Source organism: Cynocephalus volans, chromosome 16 (assembly GCF_027409185.1).
Source record: "Cynocephalus volans isolate mCynVol1 chromosome 16, mCynVol1.pri, whole genome shotgun sequence".
Classification (NCBI taxonomy): Eukaryota; Metazoa; Chordata; class Mammalia; order Dermoptera; family Cynocephalidae; genus Cynocephalus; species Cynocephalus volans.
The window spans coordinates 4,002,584-4,022,938 of NC_084475.1; the positions used below are offsets into that span (position 1 = coordinate 4,002,584).

The window sequence follows — 20,355 nt, forward strand, 5'->3', positions numbered from 1 at the left end:
GTAAGCCCTTTGGGCTTCAGTTTTCTCAACTATAAAGAAGGAATAATGATGGTGAAAATAACAATCAGCTCATAATCTTGGTAATGTCACCAAAGGAGTAGAAGCAATCGGGAAAGAATGTCCCCATTTTCCCTTTAACAGATCCTGACTTGTGCATCTGGCAAATAACTACTTTCCCTTCCGTTTTAAACTTGGTCCTTTCTGAGGCCACTTCTCCACTTGTGAGTGAGCCCTCATCCTTTTCTTTCTGCAAGCTTCTCCTCTCCTACATCCTTTTTCTCTCTACAGCACACAGATATATTGTGTCTAGTATTTAACAAAACAAAACTCGCCTTGACCCTCTCTGCATTTCTTTAAGCAAAAGTTGTCTAAAGAGCTGCCCATGCTCCCTGGCCGTACGTCTCTCTTCTCTTTCTCTCTTGAGCTCAAGCTGGTCAGGTTTCCATCTCTACTTTTCCTCTGAAACTGTTATATTGAGGGCACCGATGGTTTCCTTGTCACTAAATCCTCTCTGATCAATCCTCATTTTGCACAGCCTCTTAGCAGCATATGACACAGTTACTCCCATTTATTTCTCTCTTGAAACACTTTCTTCATTTTGCCTCCAATACCCCACACTCCCCTGAGTTCTCCTATTTCATTGACTGCTCTTTTACTGTATCTCTCTCCTTTCTTCAGCCTGGAAATGTTGGAGTAGTCCATCAGTCATTCTTCCTTCCACTAGTTTCTTTTTCATCTACTCATTCTTGAGGTGATCTCATCCAGTCTCAAGATTTAGTATTATCCCAATTGTATATCTCTTGCCCCTGGCATTCTCCTGAATTGCAGACTTATATATCATCCTGCTTACTGCATATTCTATTTGGATATCTACTGAATATGTCCAAAACTGAACTCTCAATTCCCACCCCACATCTGTTCCTCTCTTTCACCACCTTTGTAAACACCACCTTCATTCATCCAGTGTCAAAGGCATGGAATCATCCTTTCTCTTAAATTCTACATCTAGTTCATCAGTAAGTTCCATTGACATTACTCTCAAAATGTCTAGTGAATCTGACTATTTTCCCATCCCTACTGTTACCACCCTAAGCCAAACCACCGTCTTCTCTTGTCCAGACTCTTACAGTAATCTCCTAACTGGTCCTCTTGCTTCTACCTCCTGCCCCCACCTCCATCCCACTCAGTGGTGTGTTGGAGCCAACTTATGCTGGCTAGTGAGAGCTGATCATTTGCATGTCTGCCCAAGTTCATGTTCAGTGACAGCAAGTGGCTTGAAATTGGCTGTGGTAGTAGTTTTTATACCACAGAAATCAGCAAACACTGCCCGTCCCCCCAGAGCTGGTTGTTTAACATTTACTAGCACACCACTGTCCAACCCCCCCCCGCCCTCCCATATATTCTGCCTGGAGAAACAAAGTGGTCCTTTAACAACACAAGTCATTTCATGTGACTACTCTGTCAGAATTCTCTGATGGCTTTTCATTAAACTCAGAGTAAATCCAAAGACTTTGTGATTGCTCACAGCCCTTTGTGATCTGCCTCTGTGCTGGAGCATGGTAGATACCCAATTGATCTTTATTATATGGGTAGATTAGAGATGGGTGGAGGGGTGGATGGATGGATGTATGAATCATTTCTGTACCATCTTAACAATCTATTGCATGAGGCCGGTTAATATTTTTCTTTTGCAATTAATGGAAGAGATGTACTTTCTTAAGACTTTTCTGATTGTTCAAAATTTAAATTTACTTCTAAATTTCCAGAACCTCCAACAGAAATCTATTTAAATATAGGTATAAGAATATATTGTAAAGTAAAATGCAGATAACTTTTGAATTTCTGTTATAAATATGCAATTCACTATTTTTCTTAATATAAATAATAAAAATATGAGTATATTTTGTGAGAATATTCTAGAAGAAAGTAATTTCAGAATGAGAATGTTTTGAACTTAAAAAACTGTAATGCTTATAAAGCTTTTGCTTTTGTGTCACTCTGTTTCAAGATTAGTCTGAACACTTAAAAATAATTAGTACTTATTTTGTGGTATTATATATGCTTTCTTTTAAAATCTGTTTTTTTTTTTTTGGTTGAGGAGGTCGCAGTGGGTATAGTAGCAGTTATACTTTAAATCCTAATCCAGTAGAGTATTAACAGTTATCAGGTTTATTTGTTAATCTTTAGATAGTGTAGTCTTAAAATGTCAATATTTTTGTAAGATACTGTTAAGATATTAATAAATGTAAATCAGAAATATTATCTTCTTTTATAGGGTATATTTCAGAAATCGCTGGGTAAAGACTGTCCACCCAGTAGTGCATCAGTACTGTTTGATCTCAAGTGCACATTCCACCTTTCAGATGCCACAGAAAGAAGATATTCTTAAACATCGAGTGGTTGTTGTTACATTGAATACTTCTCAGTACCTCTGTCAATTGGACCTTGAACCTGGTATGCTGACTCAAAACACAGATGTGGTGTCTCACAGGTTTAGGGCTTATTCATTCAGTTTAGACCACAGGTTGGCAAACTGCATCCCATGGGCCAAATCTGGCTTGCTTCCTGTTTTTGTAAATAAAGTTTTATTGGGTGGAATACAACTATGCCCATTTATTTACCTATTTGTTGTTTGTGGATGTTTCTGTGCTGCAACAGCTGAGTTGAGTAGTTGCAGCAGAGATTGTATGGCCCACAAAACCTAAAATATATATATTGTTTGTCCCTTTACCGAAAAAAATTTGCCAACCCCTTGTTATGACATTTTAGTGACTCATATTCCATTTGCTCCCTAATTGGCCAGATAGTATTTATTTATTATTGACCATATGAAGAATTCAAATATTATCAGTGTTGGTGTTTTTTACAGTTTTCTAGACTTCTTGTTAATGCTTTTGCTTTATGCAGTGTAGAGACAACTATCATGATAAGATTTTTTATGATACACTATTAAGATTATTATACTTAAGTATAGGAACTACGTAAAATCCAAGTAATATTCTATGAAGTACAGATATAAGATGATCAGAAATTGTTCTGATAAATATGGCAGAACTTAACCATCAAAAAGTAGTATCACTTTAAAGTAGATGCTTTGGAAGAATATTCATTTATTTCTGCCATATTATAATTGTTCGCATTGCTCAACACTTTTCTACTGTCTCCTTTTGGAATTGCTTTCAGAGCCAGTGACAAATTCTTTTGAGCATCTGAGTTCCTGGAAGGTAGAGACTGTTCTCTTCATACTGTATTCCTGGCATCTGGCCTAGGATATATAGACACCTGGAGGCCCTTGATAAACTGTTTATCTTAAATGAAAGAATGCTGGCTAAACTTTTTTTATTGTAGGTTTAATTTTAGAATGGCTTCCAAATCTTTCCAATGTATCTGATGAGAAAGGTAGGCAGTCAAACTGACCGATACCATTGGGGTATAAAAAGCAATCAGACGTACCTCTCACGTAATGAGAATTATTTTCTTGTGCGTGCAGCTCATAGCTGGCTGGCGAGGGCAGTTACAAAAGCAGAGTTTCAAAAAAGTTTTGAACACTAACAGCATCATTGGAATGAGTTGTATTTCATCCCAAGTGACTTCTTTGAGTGGAACAGTACTTATTTGAAATGTAAATTTTGGTATGTTTATTTAACAATCAGTGTCTTTACTTTATGATTATACTCTGTGTATTTGCCATGTTGATTGAAAACCCAGACCTTCTAAACAGGATAGTTTTGTGAGAAAGAGTAAAGAACGGCTTTGGAGAGCTGGTGTGTAGAATAATGCACTCACTGGGAGTTGACTAAGTCCTTTTTTCTGGGTATTGTTTATACATTATTTCATTTACTTCTCATATCAACCCTTGGAGGGTTATATTACAGAGAAGAAAACCAAGGCTCAAGCTAAGTCATTTTTTTAATTCAAGTTACCTTTTCTAGCTTAAGCAATGGTCATAACAATTACATGGTTTATCCAGTTCCTGATGTAAGCCTAGCTCCAATTAAAATGTTATCTAATGAAACTTTTCCAATTTGATCTTATTTTATATGGTTGTTTTTCTTAATTAGTCTCGTAAAACAAAAGCACAAATTCTCTTCAACAGAGAGGAAAATACATGTGTCTACATCATGCTTGGGTCACTGTCAGTAAAGAGATGACAGGTATTGATACTTGTACTGTCAGCCATAGCCATTTGTTTAAATGGAGGATGATGATGGCTATTACTGCCAGTGAGTAAGATTTAGGAAGTTCCCAACCTAGAAACTGGTTGCATTAGTAAATCGTTGAAACAGATTGTTTGGGACTTGTTAGTATTCATAGAAACAGGGATAGAGAGAGAGGTGAGGTTCCTGAGCCAACTCACAAGAGGCTGCTTAATCCGTAATGCCACTGGACTCTGGAGAGTTTTGTAAGTTTCCATTCTGTTGAGAAACTGCTCTGCTGTGCTGGTAAAAAGCATACCCCAGTGAGCTGGCAGTGTGTGTTGGGGGAGGGGGCTGGGGGAGATTTTTCCTTCTCTGCATTGAGACATCAAGGAGGTTTTTGCCTCTTTTTCCCGTTAGGGGCAAAAGGACTTTTCCTCCTTCCTCCACACAGAACCCTGTGCCCTAGTGTGAGTGGCAGTGGTGACCAGGACGTGGGACGCTTCCCACTGTAGGTGTTTGCATCTGGGGACATTTGATAGTGGACACTTTTGACATTTGTTATCAGTCAGTATTTTGCAGAACGGTGATTTTTTAAAGCAGAGTTGGTTCTTCGATTAAAAAATGATGTATATAAGTCTAAACGATCAAATTAGTAAAATAAGCCTAAACAATGAAATTAATGAATTTACTAATATGATACCCTTTGTTTTCAATACAAGTTGGATTATAACTTTCTCCTTTATATTAGATTTTGGGTGTGATTTTCTTTATTTTAATGTTTAATATGTATATTTAGGGTAACATTGTTTTATTTTTTGAAATAGTAGAAGTACCATTGTTTTATTTTTTGGTGTTTTACCAAATAAATATTGAAAGGGTTTTAGGGCTTTCAGTATTTAGTTGCTCTTCTTTTGGTCAAAAACCACTATCTGGTACTTTTAAAATCTTTTCTATATATACTGATTCAACCGTTAGTCCTCGGGCTTTTAGCACCAGATGCATTTATGTATCTATTATTGAGTAAAATAGGTTGTTCTTTTTAATCTCTGTTTTTTAATGATGATTTAAATTGACAATTGTCTAAATTGAGGATAGGCCTTAAAAGTACTCACAACTCTTAGATTAGGAAACTAAACTCTTTTCTTAGCAGAAAAGAAAACAATTACTTCTACCTTTATTGCTGCTTTAATATGCTTTACTGTGTTTATGCTGTACTTTCCAGGGTTTTTCACGCACATTCTGTTAGATGAAGCTGCCCAGGCCATGGAGTGTGAAACCATTATGCCTCTAGCATTAGCAACTAAAAACACTCGGATTGTCTTGGCTGGTGATCACATGCAGGTAAGTTCTAAATCATTGTATTGAAAGTAACTTTTAATTATATTTTGATGCTTAATATTCTATATCTAAAACACTTTATGAACTTGTGCCATGTATTACCATTTAAGTACTTTACATATTTCTGTATTAATAGTCAAAAATATTGGTATTTCTGAAAAAAAATTACCATTTCACTATTCTTTTTCTTCTTTGTTCGGATAGACAGCTTGGAATGAATGAGATCTACCAGTGTTATAATTTTTATGTTTATTAATTGGAAGCTCATTTGGAAGCTCAGTTTTCTACAGTATGAATATCTGATTCTTATTAATTTTTTAAAAATAAAATTTAAATTATCCTTTCTACAGTTCCCTAAAACCTGTCTCTAATTTTTATTTTCCTGAAGGGTTAATTTTTTGATATTATAGGAAACAAAGGGCCTAATTAAAAATTGTAGTCAAAATCTCAAAGAATATGTCTGATTTTATGTATTATGTACTTGAATATCTACTTATAAGAAAGCAAAATACAGCTTTTCTACTAAGATATCTATTTTACAAAGCCATAATTTGGGGTTCTTTCTCTTCTTTTTTTCCCCCCTCTCCCCCCGAGGGGTTCTTTCTCTTCTGCCACAGTCGATTAACATTGCACCTATGTGGTATTATAGCTGTCAAGGCATCCAGGAAAGAATTGAATGTAGTGGAACAAATTCTGTTTTTGTTCCTTTGCCTAAACTAATTTAATTTTATCTTTTAGCAGTAAAAGGCATAGCCAAGAATGGCTAATGATACTTTATGAGATCAAGAGGGCTGTTTTGTTAATTATTAGAAATAATTTTCTTAGTCACAGGCTGTCTGTCCTACCAGCTCATTTTAAATAGCTGATCAATTTTTGTGAAATAAGTGATTTGACTCCTCCAGTGATGCAGTGGATTGCATCCCTGAAATTACTGAAGTCGTAGCTATTTATTATTATGTGGAGGAGCCCTTTATTAGCCTATCTGTAGAAACTCTAGGTTAGTGTTGGTATAATTCAATGAAAGGTTAGAAATTTTAGGCTAGTTCTTTATAGTAATAAAATTGCTCATAGAAAATACTGATTTTTCTTTCTCCAGCATTCAACATGTTGAGGTTTAGTCCATCTGAAGTTTGAGCACAGTGGATTTTTTAAATTTGTTTATTGAGTGAAATTTTCTCTGTATGTTTGTCTGTTACAGCTCAGTCCTTTTGTTTACAGCGAGTTTGCCAGGGAGAGAAACCTTCACGTTTCATTACTTGATCGACTCTATGAGCATTACCCTGCCGAGTTCCCATGTAGGATCCTCCTGTGTGAGAACTATCGCTCCCATGAAGCTATCATCAAGTAGGTGTGAACTGCCCCCTCTGTATCACACTTTTTGTGATCTGGCAGGAGGGAACACAGAACAGCACTGTCACTAGAGACAGATTATTCCCAGCAGTTATTTATATGGTGTTCCTAGTGTTACAAATTATGTTTAATTTTGTGTCTTGGAAAGAATGCCTTGAAAGTCAGAATTGTAATTTTTTTACCAAGTAGGGCAAGTCTGGAAACTAAAACTTTAGATTCTACTAGCTATGGTACATATTTATATATATATGTTTGTGACTAAATACTATATGAGAATCGACATGCTATAATAAACAAGTATATTTACAAACTATATACTGGTTTGCTTATGTGTCTCTGGCTGTGTTATAAAAGGAATCTGTTTTAAAAGAAAGGAAGAAAGGAAAGAAGAAAGGGAGGGAGAAAAAGTATGAAACTTTAATAAGTTTTTATAAGATTTCTATTAAATATAGTGTGCATAAATGACAGCTCAGTAAATTGCCACAATCTAAACACATCATGTGATGAGTATCTAGATAAGAAACAGAACATTACCAGCATTCTGGGAGGCTCCTTTGTGTTCATTTCCAGTCACTACCCACTCCAGAAACTTATACTTTTTTAAAGTTTAGTATAATTTGTAATATCAATTATGTTAGTCAAGTGAAAACGATTTTTAGGTTTTATCCAACTGAAAGCAGTTGGATAGATATTATTTTATCAATATTTAAAAATGTGATTCCTCTTTTATTGTTGCCAGTCGTTTGCTGCAGTCAGTGAAGAGTCAAGTACTAGATGGTATATTTCATTTTATAGTTGAAGGCTTCAGTGTCCTTCAGTTTTGTGCATTGTTTCAATGTCTGTATATATCTATGTGTTTGTATGTATATGATCCACATAAATAAAAATATGTGTTAACTAATAAATATACTGGCTAGCAAATTTCCTCATAGAGCAGAGATCTCATTTAGTATTGAACTGTCATTATTTCTTCCTTTTCTTCCTATATTCTGGCTTCATACCTTACCAACATCAATTTAACAATGGGATGCTAGGAGCCTACTCTGTTGCTATTGCTATGGTTATTTTGGAGAAATTCTTGTCATCATAGATATTAGGTGTTTGGACTAAAATTAAGCATAGACATAAAGCAATACTGTTAGAATTGACTGGTTTTTTTTTCCTTGTGGGCGAATTTAATTTTGATGATAGATTACTCTTTTTTTGTTTGTTTGTTCGTTTCCCATCTTTTTCTACAGTTACACATCTGAGCTTTTCTATGAGGGCAAACTGATGGCCAGTGGAAAGCAACCAGCACACAAGGATTTCTACCCATTAACTTTCTTTACAGCACGAGGGGAAGATGTACAAGAAAAAAATAGCACAGCTTTTTATAATAATGCTGAGGTACCTTAGTTCTTTTTGCAAATTTTGTCTGTCTGATTTTGTTGGGCATTTATTTAACATTTTGGGTTGACATTTTATTGTGTATTGACTTCATTTACATGAAAATAGTATGTAAAATTCTTTCTTGTATAATATTGATTTGTTAAGATGAGTCTCCTATAGGAAACAAAAAATTTGATTTACTTTTTATCTTATGATAAAACAAAAAATACATGACTTAATTTAAAAGGAAAGCCAACATTATTGTCATATAGACCATTATTGTTAGACATCTAAAATAGACTCTAATTAAATTTGGTAGTGCATACTCAAATGAGGTATTGTTTTAGATGAGTAAGACCTGAATTGCGGAATCCTGTGTTCCAAAGAGATCATACAGACCCAGCTAATGACGTTGCTGTCCCATTATGTGCTCCTTCTTGTATAGTTCTCTTACAATTTCTGGCTTTTTAAGGTGAGAGAGAGTAAGAGGCGTCAGATCAGACAGGACAAAAACATGGTGCCGTCTTCAGGGGCTGGTAGGCCAGAAACCGGGGGTTAAGTTCTGGACTTCAGGAAACTTGGAGAAGGGAGGAGCACGTGGTTGATTATTCGGGGAATGGTTCTTGGTCGCTCCTCTTCACCACCCTTGGATCCTATGCTTTATTCATTTCACTTACAAACAATTGGCTTTTATCGTATAATAGTAATTCATCTTTTCTTTTAAAAATTGCTCAGAGGCCTGTAGTTAGAAGTCAGTACATGAAAATCATCAGTACTCACTTGATAAAATCCTAGCCAAGGACAAAGAAACTTGACATTTTAGTTAGTCTGTGCCATTTCATTTTAGGAAAAGGTAGACTTTTCTTTAAATATTTGAAATATTGAAAATAACTGTAGGGTTCCTCTTTATTATTTTTGCAATCTGGTTGGAAACCGCTGGCTGGGAAACCAGCCATGGTGGTGGGTGGGGAGGCAGACAGGCACCAGCGAGCAGAGCCTGAAATCCAGAAGGCTCAGAAGTCCTATTGTGACATCAGGGACCAGAGCTGAGCCCTAGTTTTGATCCTGAGGTGAGGTTGATGTTTGCCCGGGGCTCAGTTTCTCGATCTGGGTTACTTGTTCCTTCACAGTGACATGGTTTGTTTCCCAGTAAACCTACAAGTTATAGGATTGATAAGGTGCATCTTCCTAGACTTTCAATTTTATCCAAGAATTTTTTTGAAAAATATATATTTTTTCATATTAAAAAAGCAGAGACAACATTTGTGTGACCTTTAAATATTACACATGTAACTTTAAAGAAATTTCAGGCCACTTGAATTTCACGAGAGCTTGGTTTTTTCAGTTACTTTCTTAAACTCCGTGAGTTACTGCAGTTAAAAATTTGGTGGCACATTGCTCCAGGTGCTCTCTTTACAAGGGGCAAAAACTGATCCTTATTCACTGCAGCTGAGTACCAGTGTAGGCATTTTGAATTTTTAAATGCCAGTGTAGGCATATTTGGACAGTGAAGTATTTTTAGAAGCCCTGGACTCTTCTCGATGGTATGTAATTTAAAGGTGAAGTTCCAATCTATTTTGTCTTATAGAGCAAACACAGCAAATGGCACCAGTTACATTGACAGGCAGAAAATGAGATCTCGTCTTTTATAAAGATTCTGACTAAAATTTAGGAGGGCATTTGAGAATAGTTTAAATTCCACTTTTATGAAAATAAGATATTCTTACATAGTGTTACAGTTAAAATGAACTTAAAACAGAGGTTGGAATTAAAAGTAAAATTAAAGAACCTGGAGCTTAAGGAATAATCATAGTATTTTTGTTATGTATAATTCTCCATTGTTTGGGGAACACATTTTTAAGTTTAATATCATGTACTTCGTGTATCGTCTGAATTTGTGTCTTTTACATGCTTCAAGTGGTAGAATGAGAATAAGATCATCCTTTTTTTCCCTTGATTCTGAATTCATATCCTATAATAATGGTCTCAATTTAATGCTAAGTTGAAAAAAGCGTAATTTAAATACTAAGTACCAAGATAAAATTCTTAACCTTGAGAAATTCAGTTTGAAGGGAGGAGCTGTGGAAACAACCACAACAGTGTGTTTAAGTGAGAGGCAGACAGGGCTGTAGATAAATGAAAAATGAATCCACTGGGTTTGGTGGGTCCTGAGGCATAGAGGAAAACACCTCATGTTTTGGGAATCTGTAATTAGTTGTATATGTATTTATAATTGTTATATCTTCCTGATGGATTGACCTTTTTATGACTATAAAATGTCCCTTATCTCTAGTAATTTTCTTTGCTTTAAAGTCAATTTGTCTGATATTAGTATAACTAGTCTATCTTGTTCATTGTTGCTCCTTCCATGATTTATCTTTTTCCATCCTTTTTTTTTTCATCCTATTTATACCTTTGAATCTAAAGTGTGTCTCTTTTAGACAGCATATCACTGGATCTTGTTTTTTTTTTTTTAAATCTAGCCTGAAAATCTCTGCCTTTTGATTGGATTGTTTAATCCATTCACATTTAATATTGTTATAGATATGGTTGGGTTTTTCTCTGGCTTTTGTTTTTCTTCTGTGTCTCATTCATTGTTTTGCCCCTCTGTTTCTCTTTTAGTGCTATCTTTTGTATTAAGTCCATGTTTTCTGGTGTCACATTTTTTAATGTCTTTAATTGTTTTTTAACTATATTTTTTGAGTTATTTTCTTAGCAGTTATGTTAGGGCTTACTATACATATCTTCACTTATTAGAATCCACTTAAAATTTATACTAACTTAATTCCAATGAGATATAGAAACTTTATTCTGACATGATTCTATTCCCTCCCCTCCCTTTTTGTGCTTTAATGTTATAGCTATTATTCCTATATATTACAAACTCAGCAATACATTGTTATAATTATTACTTTATGTAATTTTATATCTTTTAAAAATTCTAAGAGAAGAAAGGAGGATAAATACATATTTATAGAATTTGCTTTATTAACATTCTTATTTACTGTTTGAGTCTTTTTTTCTTTTCTCTGTGGATCTGGTGCCATTTTTCACCCACATCTTTTGTGTGCTATCATCAGACATACTACATTTTTATATGTTGTAGCCTAACAATACAATTGTATACATATTGTCTTATGCAGTTGCTCTTTAAGTCAGGAGGAGAAAGGAGAAGAAATATGCTGTTATACTGTCTTTTATACTTATCCACATAATTACTTTTTTTTTTAAAGATGACTGGTAGGGGGATCTTAACCCTTGACTTGGTGTTGTCAGCACCACGCTGTCCCAGTGAGCCACGGGCCGGCCCCTGTATTACTTCTTTAGTAGCACTCTTTGTTTGTGTGGATTTGAATTAATGTTTTGTGTCATTTGCTTTCATCTTGAAGAACTTCCTTCAGTATTTCCTCAGGGAGAGTCTGCTTGTAAGGAATTCTCTCACTTTTTGCTTATCTGGTAATGTCTTTGTTTACCTTCATTTTTGAAAGGTAGTTTTTCTGGAAATGAGATTATTAGTTGAACTTTTTCTTTCAGCACATGGAAATATGTTTTTTTCACTGCTTTCTGGACTCCATTGTTTCTGATGAGACATCATCTGTTGATCTTATTGGAATCCTTTGTAAACAATGAGTTGTTTTTCTCTTGCTGTTTTCAAGATTTTACTTTTTCTTTGACTTTTCAGCATTTTAACTCTGACGTGTCTGGGTATGGAACTCCTTGCATTCATCTTACTTAAAGTTCATCGAGTTTATTCATGTAGATCAATGTTTTTCTTCAGATATGGAAAATTTTTAGCCATTATTTCTTTGAACATTTTTTCTGTTCCTTTCTGTCTCTCCTCTCCTGTTGGTTCTCCTGTTATATGTATGTTGGTGAGTTTACTGGTGTCCCTCAATTCTCTGAGGCTTTGTTCATTATTATTTTTTCTTTCTGTTCTTCAAATTGCATAATCTCTACCTTCAAATCTGCTTTTTCATTCTTTTGTTAGCTCAAATCTACTGTTGATTCCTACTAGTACATTTTTTATTTGTTATTTTTACTTTTCAACTCTCTTAGGCATAAATTGCTCCATATTTTGATCCAACTGAAATTGGGTCCCTTGGGCCGAGCCCGTGGCGCACTCGGGAGAGTGCGGCGCTGGGAGCGCGGCGACGCTCCCGCCGCGGGTTCGGATCCTATATGGGAATGGCCGGTGCACTCACTGGCTGAGTGCCGGTCACGAAAAAGACAAAAAAAAAAAAAAAAGAAATTGGGTCCCTTGACAGAAGCAGAGCATAGACAGTTTGTGAGGCTTACTCTCACCCTCTCCTGGACAGAACTTATAGAGCAGTTGTTGGGAGAGGATGTGGATTTGCTTTTCATTGTCTGTTCCATCTGCATCCACCCTGTGGAGCAGGAGCTCTGTGTGTACTGTGTGTGAGCTATGCTGCAGTCCAGGTTCTGCCATCGAGCTACTCCCACCACCCAGTGTGGATTTTCTGCAACCCAGACCAGAGGAGGTTGGGATCTGCTAATATTCACTGGCTACTGAGTCTACCCAGGGTTAGGTCTTCTGTCCTGGAAAGCTGGGGAAGATGGGAACCATAGCTTGGCTACCAAGCTTGTTGGATCAGCTCTCTTGCAGTACAGAGGGGGACTGCATTCTTCATCTGCTGTTCTACTCAGATTCTCTCTTATGTAGCAGGAGATGGGGGTGGGGGAACAGGCACCACCCAACTATTGCCAACTGCTCAGTATAGGCCTTCTGCAGCACAGATCTGTGGGAAATGGGATCTGCTGTGTTTACCACCTGCCAGAACTACCTGGAGTGGCTCTTTCACCCAGGGAGCTGGGGTTGATGGGCCTTGCCTCTCGGACACTGAAACAGTTAGAGCTGTGGGGATAGGTGCAGTCCCTAGCTTGAGTGCCCTGGCTTCTCATTGTTTCTCTTGAGTTCCTGTAGATTTTGTTGAGTAAATGCTTCTCAATTTCTTGTAAGCACTTTGATCAATCTTCTGTATTTTTGCTAATTTTGGCCATCTTAAAAGATGTCTGTCTGGGAAAGATGTTTCCCCAAGCTTCTCATAACATTGTTCCAAATCTGTGTATTTTGATGACAGTTTTGTGTTGCCTAGATTGTAAGGGTGTGAACAGAGGAATAAATTGGAGAAATGGTTATGTGTTTCTTAGTGGTAGGAAGTCTGTGTATTTTGGGGACGGGGGCAGCAGAGGTGTCTTCCCAACTTTCATCTACCCCTATAACTGACCACATGGGTAAAGACAGTTTCTCCTCATTTCTTATTGCAGTAGACTTAGCCCCACCTTTCTTATTCCTGATAGGATACCAGCCAGTCTTTAGTCCAGTTGGCTCTTCAGAATTCTTGGGCAGTCTGTGTATTTGAGGCACTTTCTGTTTTGTCGTCATAACAATAAGACAACTATATTCTTTAACTCTGTCGTTCATTGCATTTGTGTCTGGAAATGGGAACTGCTTCCTAGCCCATGACCCTCAAGTTCTTGAAAAGATAATGTCAGATTTTACTAAGCATATTTAACATTGCAAATTTAAATAGATTCTTTAAAATTTTTTTGTATTGTAACATAGTAGATTGTACATATCTGTGGGGTACAGAGTTGAATATCAATACCTGTGTATAATATGTGATGCTCAAGTCAGGGTAATTAGCATATTCAAAAATAAACAGTGTAACCATTTTTCACGGCCCTTTACTAATTCCTCTCTTGTGCCTCCTTCCCCTTTCCCACCTCTAGTAACCTCAAGATGTCTTTTAAGTACATTATTTGTTAATAAATAGTAAATAAATAATGTACTTAAGTGACATCTTTTACATTTTCTCCTTCCCGTATATGCCCCTAGACTCTTACCTGACCCTGTACTGAACTTGGGTAATATACGAGGCTACTTCAAAAACTTCATGGAAAGAATCATATTATCTTTTAATTCTATTTTTCCATGAACTTTTTTGAAGTACCTGTGTATATTTTTTTATTAGAACTTTGTTTTCTAAACAGACAGTAGTCTCTTAGCAGGCAAGGAACATATTTTATTAATCTTTGTATCCTCCACTGTGCCAAACATTGAAACTGTTTGATCAATTCATTGAATTAAAATAGATCAAACTACACAAAAAACCTACCATAATCCGATAAGTGTGATCCAAAAAATTTAATTGTGTAAAATGTGGTATTTTATTGCAAGGTTAATAAAATAGCCTGGCTGGACTTATACCACTAGAAGGTAGTGATTTCTGAAAGTCTGTCTTTCTGATCCAAATTTGTCCTAATCCTGGCTATGGTTTGGTGTCAGCTGATGGCTGTTGGCTGGTCTGCTTAGTTATATCAGTGGGGGAAGGAGCAATGCTAGACCTTGTACCCCATTAAGAAGACTTAATGGTAGCACTGATTGCAGGGATTTTCTAGTTCATTGGTTGGTTTCATTGTCCTGATCTGGACACAGTGGACTGAGAAATACTGGAGATGTGGGAACTTATTTCCTTGCTTTCTCCAGTTTCATGGCCTTATTCTTGAACTTGAGCCTATCCTCATTTAGGAATGGGGGCTTGGGTGAAGGATGGGGCCGTTGCCAGTTACATTGTCTCTGATTTTCACATTTCCACTGATTGCATTATTATAGATTTTTACTGTTTGAAATGTAAATAAAGTTTTTTTTTAATCTCACTGTGTTCACATCAGTAAAGAATTACTCCCATTTGGAGGTAATTTTTTAAATGGCATTTGCTAAAATGGCATTTTTTATAAGTCTATTTCAGTTACTAATTCTTTTCTCCAAACACTGGTGGTAACTTTATTATGTATGTGTATATTTGTTTAAAGGTATTTGAGGTGGTGGAACGTGTAGAAGAGTTAAGAAGGAAGTGGCCAGTAGCATGGGGGAAGTTAGATGATGGCAGTATTGGTGTGGTGACTCCTTATGCTGATCAAGTGTTTAGGATACGTGCTGAACTTCGAAAAAAGAGATTATCTGATGTTAATGTGGAAAGGGTGCTAAATGTTCAAGGTAAGTATTAATTGAAATGAATTAAATTATTCAAATGCTTCAGTCTTAAATTGTGTTCACATTTGATTTTTCAATTGTCAGGATCTCTTTCTTGGACAAGCAATTATGTATTCATTTCATACCAAGTTCTTTAATGTTAAGTTTGGCAATTAAAGGTCAAACTCATTTACATATTTACTAAATTTTTATATCCAAATAAAAGAAGTATTATCAAATGGACTTTTCCCATGATCATTAATTATATAAATGCCATGTAATATCTGTATGCTGTAGTTACAATCATGATAGAATATAACATATGTTGTTGTTATATTGTACCTGAGGACTAGTTTCTTCATAAAGATTTTATCGATAGAGTTTCTTGAGTGAATAGTTACCAGCAACTCTTTTAAATTGTCTTCATGTAATTAATTGCTGTAAAATCTGTGCTTTTAAATATATGTAGCAACACTATGATGTGAGTGCTAAAAAAAAAGCCTGGTACAATGTTAGGTTGCATGGTCATATATAATAGCAAGAGTAATACAATGTCTAGATTATAGAGGAGAAGTAGCTCCACTGTATCATGTGTTGTCCAGAACATGCAGAATTTGGGTGAGCATAAACTAGAAAGCACCAGAGGAGATTTAAGAGAGTTAATGGTCTAGACACTGTCATGTGAGTCAAGAATGGTTGAAACAACTAGGATCGTTTGGCCTAGAGAAGAATAAAAGATGGACATTAAAAGTGTATTCAGATATTTGGAGATTTATCATAGAATGGGGGGATAGATATGTTACTATAAAGAGCACAAGAAAGATGTTGTACAAACTAGACTCTCTGTAAAGCTTCCTAATGGAATCAGCTGTCTCTGCCCTGGTTGGCCAGAGGATTGATGATGACCCTGCTTCAAGGAAGGGTCCTTGTATTGGGTGGGAACTTGGACTAGATTCCAGCAGTAACATTAAAATAAATTTTTTTATTGTGATAAAATATACGTAACTTAAGATTTACCATTTTAACCATATTTAGGTGTGTTAAGCACATTCACATGGTAATGCAGCCATCACCATCACCCATCTCCAGAACTTTTTTTTATCTTCCCAAACTAAAACTCTGTACCCATTAGACAACAACTCCCCTTCCCACCTTCCCGCTAGCCCCTGGGGGGACCATTCTACTTTCTGTCTTTATGAATTTGACTATTCTAGGTACCTCATACAAGTGGAAACAAATAGTATTTGTCCTTTTACAACTGGCTTATTTTACTTAGCATAATGTCTTCAGAGTTCGTCCACGTCATAGCATGTGTCAGAATTTCATGCCTTTTTAAGGCTGAATAATTCATTTTGTTCATCCATTCATCTGTCCCTCGCACGTGGCTTACTTCTACCTGTTGGCTATTGTGAATAATGCTGCCATGAACATGGGTATGCAAATCTGTCTTCGAGACCTTGCTTTCAGTTTTTTGGGAGTATACCCAGTTGTGGAATTGCTGAATCATATGGTAATTCTATGTTTAATTTTTTGAGGAACTGCCATACTGTTTTCCACAGCAGCTGCACCATTTTACATTCCCACCAGCAGTGCACAAGGGTTTCAATTTCTCCAGATCTTCACCAACATCTGTTCTTTAGCAACTACATTTTAAGAAATGCAGTGCTTTTATTATATTAGTGGTTCAGAATGATAATGTTAAGTCTTCTTTCTTAAATTTTTTTGTAGGAAAGCAATTCAGAGTTTTGTTTCTTAGCACAGTACGTACAAGACATACTTGTAAACATAAACAGACACCAATTAAAAAGAAAGAGCAACTTCTGGAAGATTCCACAGAGGACTTAGACTATGGCTTTTTGTCCAACTACAAGCTTCTCAATACTGCCATCACACGAGCACAATCCCTGGTTGCCGTGGTGGGTGATCCTATTGCCCTGTGCTCTATTGGAAGATGCAGGTAATTGTATGTTAGTAATTGAGACATTAAAGGGGAAAATGTGAAGTGATTTGTAGCTGTATGTGTACATTTACTCATATGACCTCTTGGCTGATTAAAATCAGGTTTATTATCACCTGTTTTCCAGTGGGAACACAAAAGTGTGTTACTTTGAATCTATTTATTATATGCATCATTGTGTATTCATTCACTCGGTTGTTCGGTAGATATTTCCTGAGTGCCTTCAGTGTTCTCAGCTACTCTTCTAGACACTGAAGACACATCAGTGAACAAAATAGACAAAAGTCTCTCCCTGGCGGGGACTCACTTTTTATTGCCGAGGAGAGGAAGACCCACAATAAACTAAATAAGAATATTATGTAGTGTCTTTTGTGGTAAGTTCAGTGGAAAAGAACTAGGTCATTAGGAGAGTTAGGAGTTAGGAGGTGGGAGGACTGTTTTGTGCCTGCACACAGTGTGGAGGCCTTACTGCAGAGGTGACTTTGGAAGTGAGGGAGTGAGCTGTGCAGGAGTCTGGGTGAAAGTGCTCCAGGAGGAGAGAGCTAGAGTCCTGAGGACTTCTGTGTGCCGTGTCTTTGACGGAGACTGCATTTTCTATTGGTTCCCGACTCATTTTTTACTCTTCATAGTTACTTTATTTCCAATTTTTGATGAATTTCCTTCTCTATTCATTTTCTCTCAAGGCTTCTTAGTGTAAATAATTCTTTGTATCTGGTTAATCCAGAGGATCTTAAAACTAAGGGGGTTCGAAGTCATTACGTGTCTTTCGATAGCATTGTTAGTATTCATTAGACTAGTTACATGGAACAGTTTCCTCTAAAATATGGTTAAAGTATCAACTGAAACAAAAAATTTCTCTGTATACTCTTATGACTTATACCAGTTAATAGGAATTTTAACTTTATGAAGCCAGTAATATAAAATTTGGCCTTTGGAGTACTGAAAAACTATGTTAGCATTAAAAAAAAAAAAAAAAAAGCAGATGAACAGAAATTTATATTATTATTTTATGAGAAAAAAATACTCTGGGAATTAAAATTTTATAACTATTCTAGTACCTGTCACAGTGAATTCAAAATAGTAGAAAGAGATGTAGACAGTCCTGAATCTGCCTTGGGTAATTTTTTATTTTTGATATGTTAGAATTAAAGTAGACAAAGCTGCTAGAACACGGCCTTCTTTAAGTTTTCTGTTGCAACATAGATATGGTAACATTTTCTTGTCTGTCTTCATGGTCTAGCAGGAAAAAAAAAAATTCTATGGGAAAAGAGACTATTTGGGACCTTTAAGAATAAGCGGCATGTATTGGAGTTTAAGACCCCCAAAGAAGTTAATATTCTTTATAGGAGAATGCTATTAACAAAGGAATCAAGGAGAGTTTTAATTTATGGTTACATTACAACAAATAACCTTTTCTTTTTAAAAAAAACATACCTTGAAGCATCCAGGACTTATCTGTAAACAGTTCTGTTGTGACATATCTTTAATTTCATATTTTAAAAATAAATTGCCACTCATTTGCAGCCACTAATGACAAAAAAAAAAAAAAAAAAAATTGGGAGAGAGAATATAGTAATTCCAAGTTACAAATGAATAGAACTAAGTATATTATGAAATCTACTACTGGCTTCCATCCTGAGAATTTTACTTTAGTTACTTTACTATTTATTGAGAGTATGTTTGCTTAGAATGTTGCCATAGTACTTTATCATTTTTCTTTGTATTTATTATTTGATAAGTGAGAGAGCACATACAGTTTGATTAGAATTTAATATATTAAAACACATATACAAAATGGGGTGATGTATTAAAAAACAACTGCAAACTGTTGGGGGAATAAACAGGTATAAAAAGTGTTGAGCTGCATTAGTTTGGGGCTCTCCTTATAAATAACTCCAAATATTTACCAACCAGAATTTTTTAAAGAAATTATTACCCCTTTCTATAGAGTCATATTCTACGGTGAATTGTATGAAATCAGCATTTTTCACCCCTTCCGTGACATAAATTGGTACTTTTTCAGAGCAAATAAATGAATAATTCTTCCTGGGGACATGCTGTCAGAATTATCCAGGGCTAATTTTTAACTTGAAGCTAGTCTACTTACTAGTTGCTTATTTCTTACTACTCAGCTAGGTGCGTCAAAGATTGCAAATTAATTTATAAGCTAAGCAAAATATTTTTAGGGAGGCAAATAGATAGTACAGGGGGAAGTCATGCATTCCATAGCTAAATGGGAATGTTGATGATCTGTTTTATTTGGACAGTTTAATCATGGCTCTAGCCCAAGAGTTGCTAGTTGGGGCATTTAGTCTCATAACACAAGTAAACCTGAAGGACATAATGTGATTCTTGAGTCCTGTAAGAATGGAGGAGTGAATTCTTTGTAGTTTGAATTCATTAGGATTTTCCCCTCCTTTTTTCATTTAATATTTACAAAAAACTAATGTGATATTCCCGATTATCAATCAAGCTTTTAAGAAATAATTACTGTATATATTATACTAATTAAGAAGTTAGTTATATTCTTTTTTGTTGTAAAGTACTTTTAAACAGAATGTTTCTATTAACTGAAATGAATGTAGTGATCTTTCTCCATCACTCGTCAAACTAGCAAATATTAATACATCGGCTGCAGCTTCTTGACAGCTTTCTCTGTGCCAGGTGCTGATTCATGGGCTTTGTGCACACTGCCTCACTCGCTCATCCCAATGATCCCACATCCCTGCAATGTGGGTGTTTCTTTTTTGCATTTTAAATGGACAGCATGATTCAGAGAGTTTAAATAACTGCCCAGGGTCACATAGCTAATATGTGGTTCACTCAGACAGATGTCAGGTTGACTTCCAAAGCCTGCTCTTCTCTCCAGGTTAGCTGCCTTTTCCAGGAAGTGATGAACATGTACAGATAAGTCCGCTCTTAGTGGGGGGAGGCCAAAGGAGAGAGGACATTTCTCTAAGCCAACGTGTTTGAGAAGGTCTTCCCTTTACCTGAATTTCTTCATTAGCACGTATCGTTTACTCATTGAAATATAGACATGTTTCGTGTATGTGTAGAGCAGTGTATATATGTGTATGGACCCCCCCCTCCACACACACACATACACACACACATACAATGTTCTAAGGACACCAAGTGATTTTTCAATGTTTTATTAGTGATCTTAGAAGCAAGATTAGCATAAAAACAGAACCAAACTTTATGGTCAT

At 35.9% G+C, this 20,355-nt stretch overlaps 1 protein-coding gene across 3 annotated transcripts in view; it reads left to right on the forward strand.

Moving 5' to 3' along the window:
* HELZ (helicase with zinc finger) overlaps nucleotides 1–20,355 on the forward strand; it is a 140,687-nt gene that overhangs the window by 76,200 nt on the left and 44,132 nt on the right. For all 3 annotated transcript variants that reach the window (XM_063080739.1, XM_063080740.1, XM_063080741.1), the window contains 6 exons: nucleotides 2,276–2,454; nucleotides 5,362–5,480; nucleotides 6,676–6,821; nucleotides 8,066–8,213; nucleotides 15,030–15,213; nucleotides 16,918–17,146. In XM_063080739.1, coding sequence (XP_062936809.1) covers nucleotides 2,276–2,454; nucleotides 5,362–5,480; nucleotides 6,676–6,821; nucleotides 8,066–8,213; nucleotides 15,030–15,213; nucleotides 16,918–17,146 — 1,005 coding nt within the window. The remainder of the gene's footprint in view (nucleotides 1–2,275; nucleotides 2,455–5,361; nucleotides 5,481–6,675; nucleotides 6,822–8,065; nucleotides 8,214–15,029; nucleotides 15,214–16,917; nucleotides 17,147–20,355) is intronic.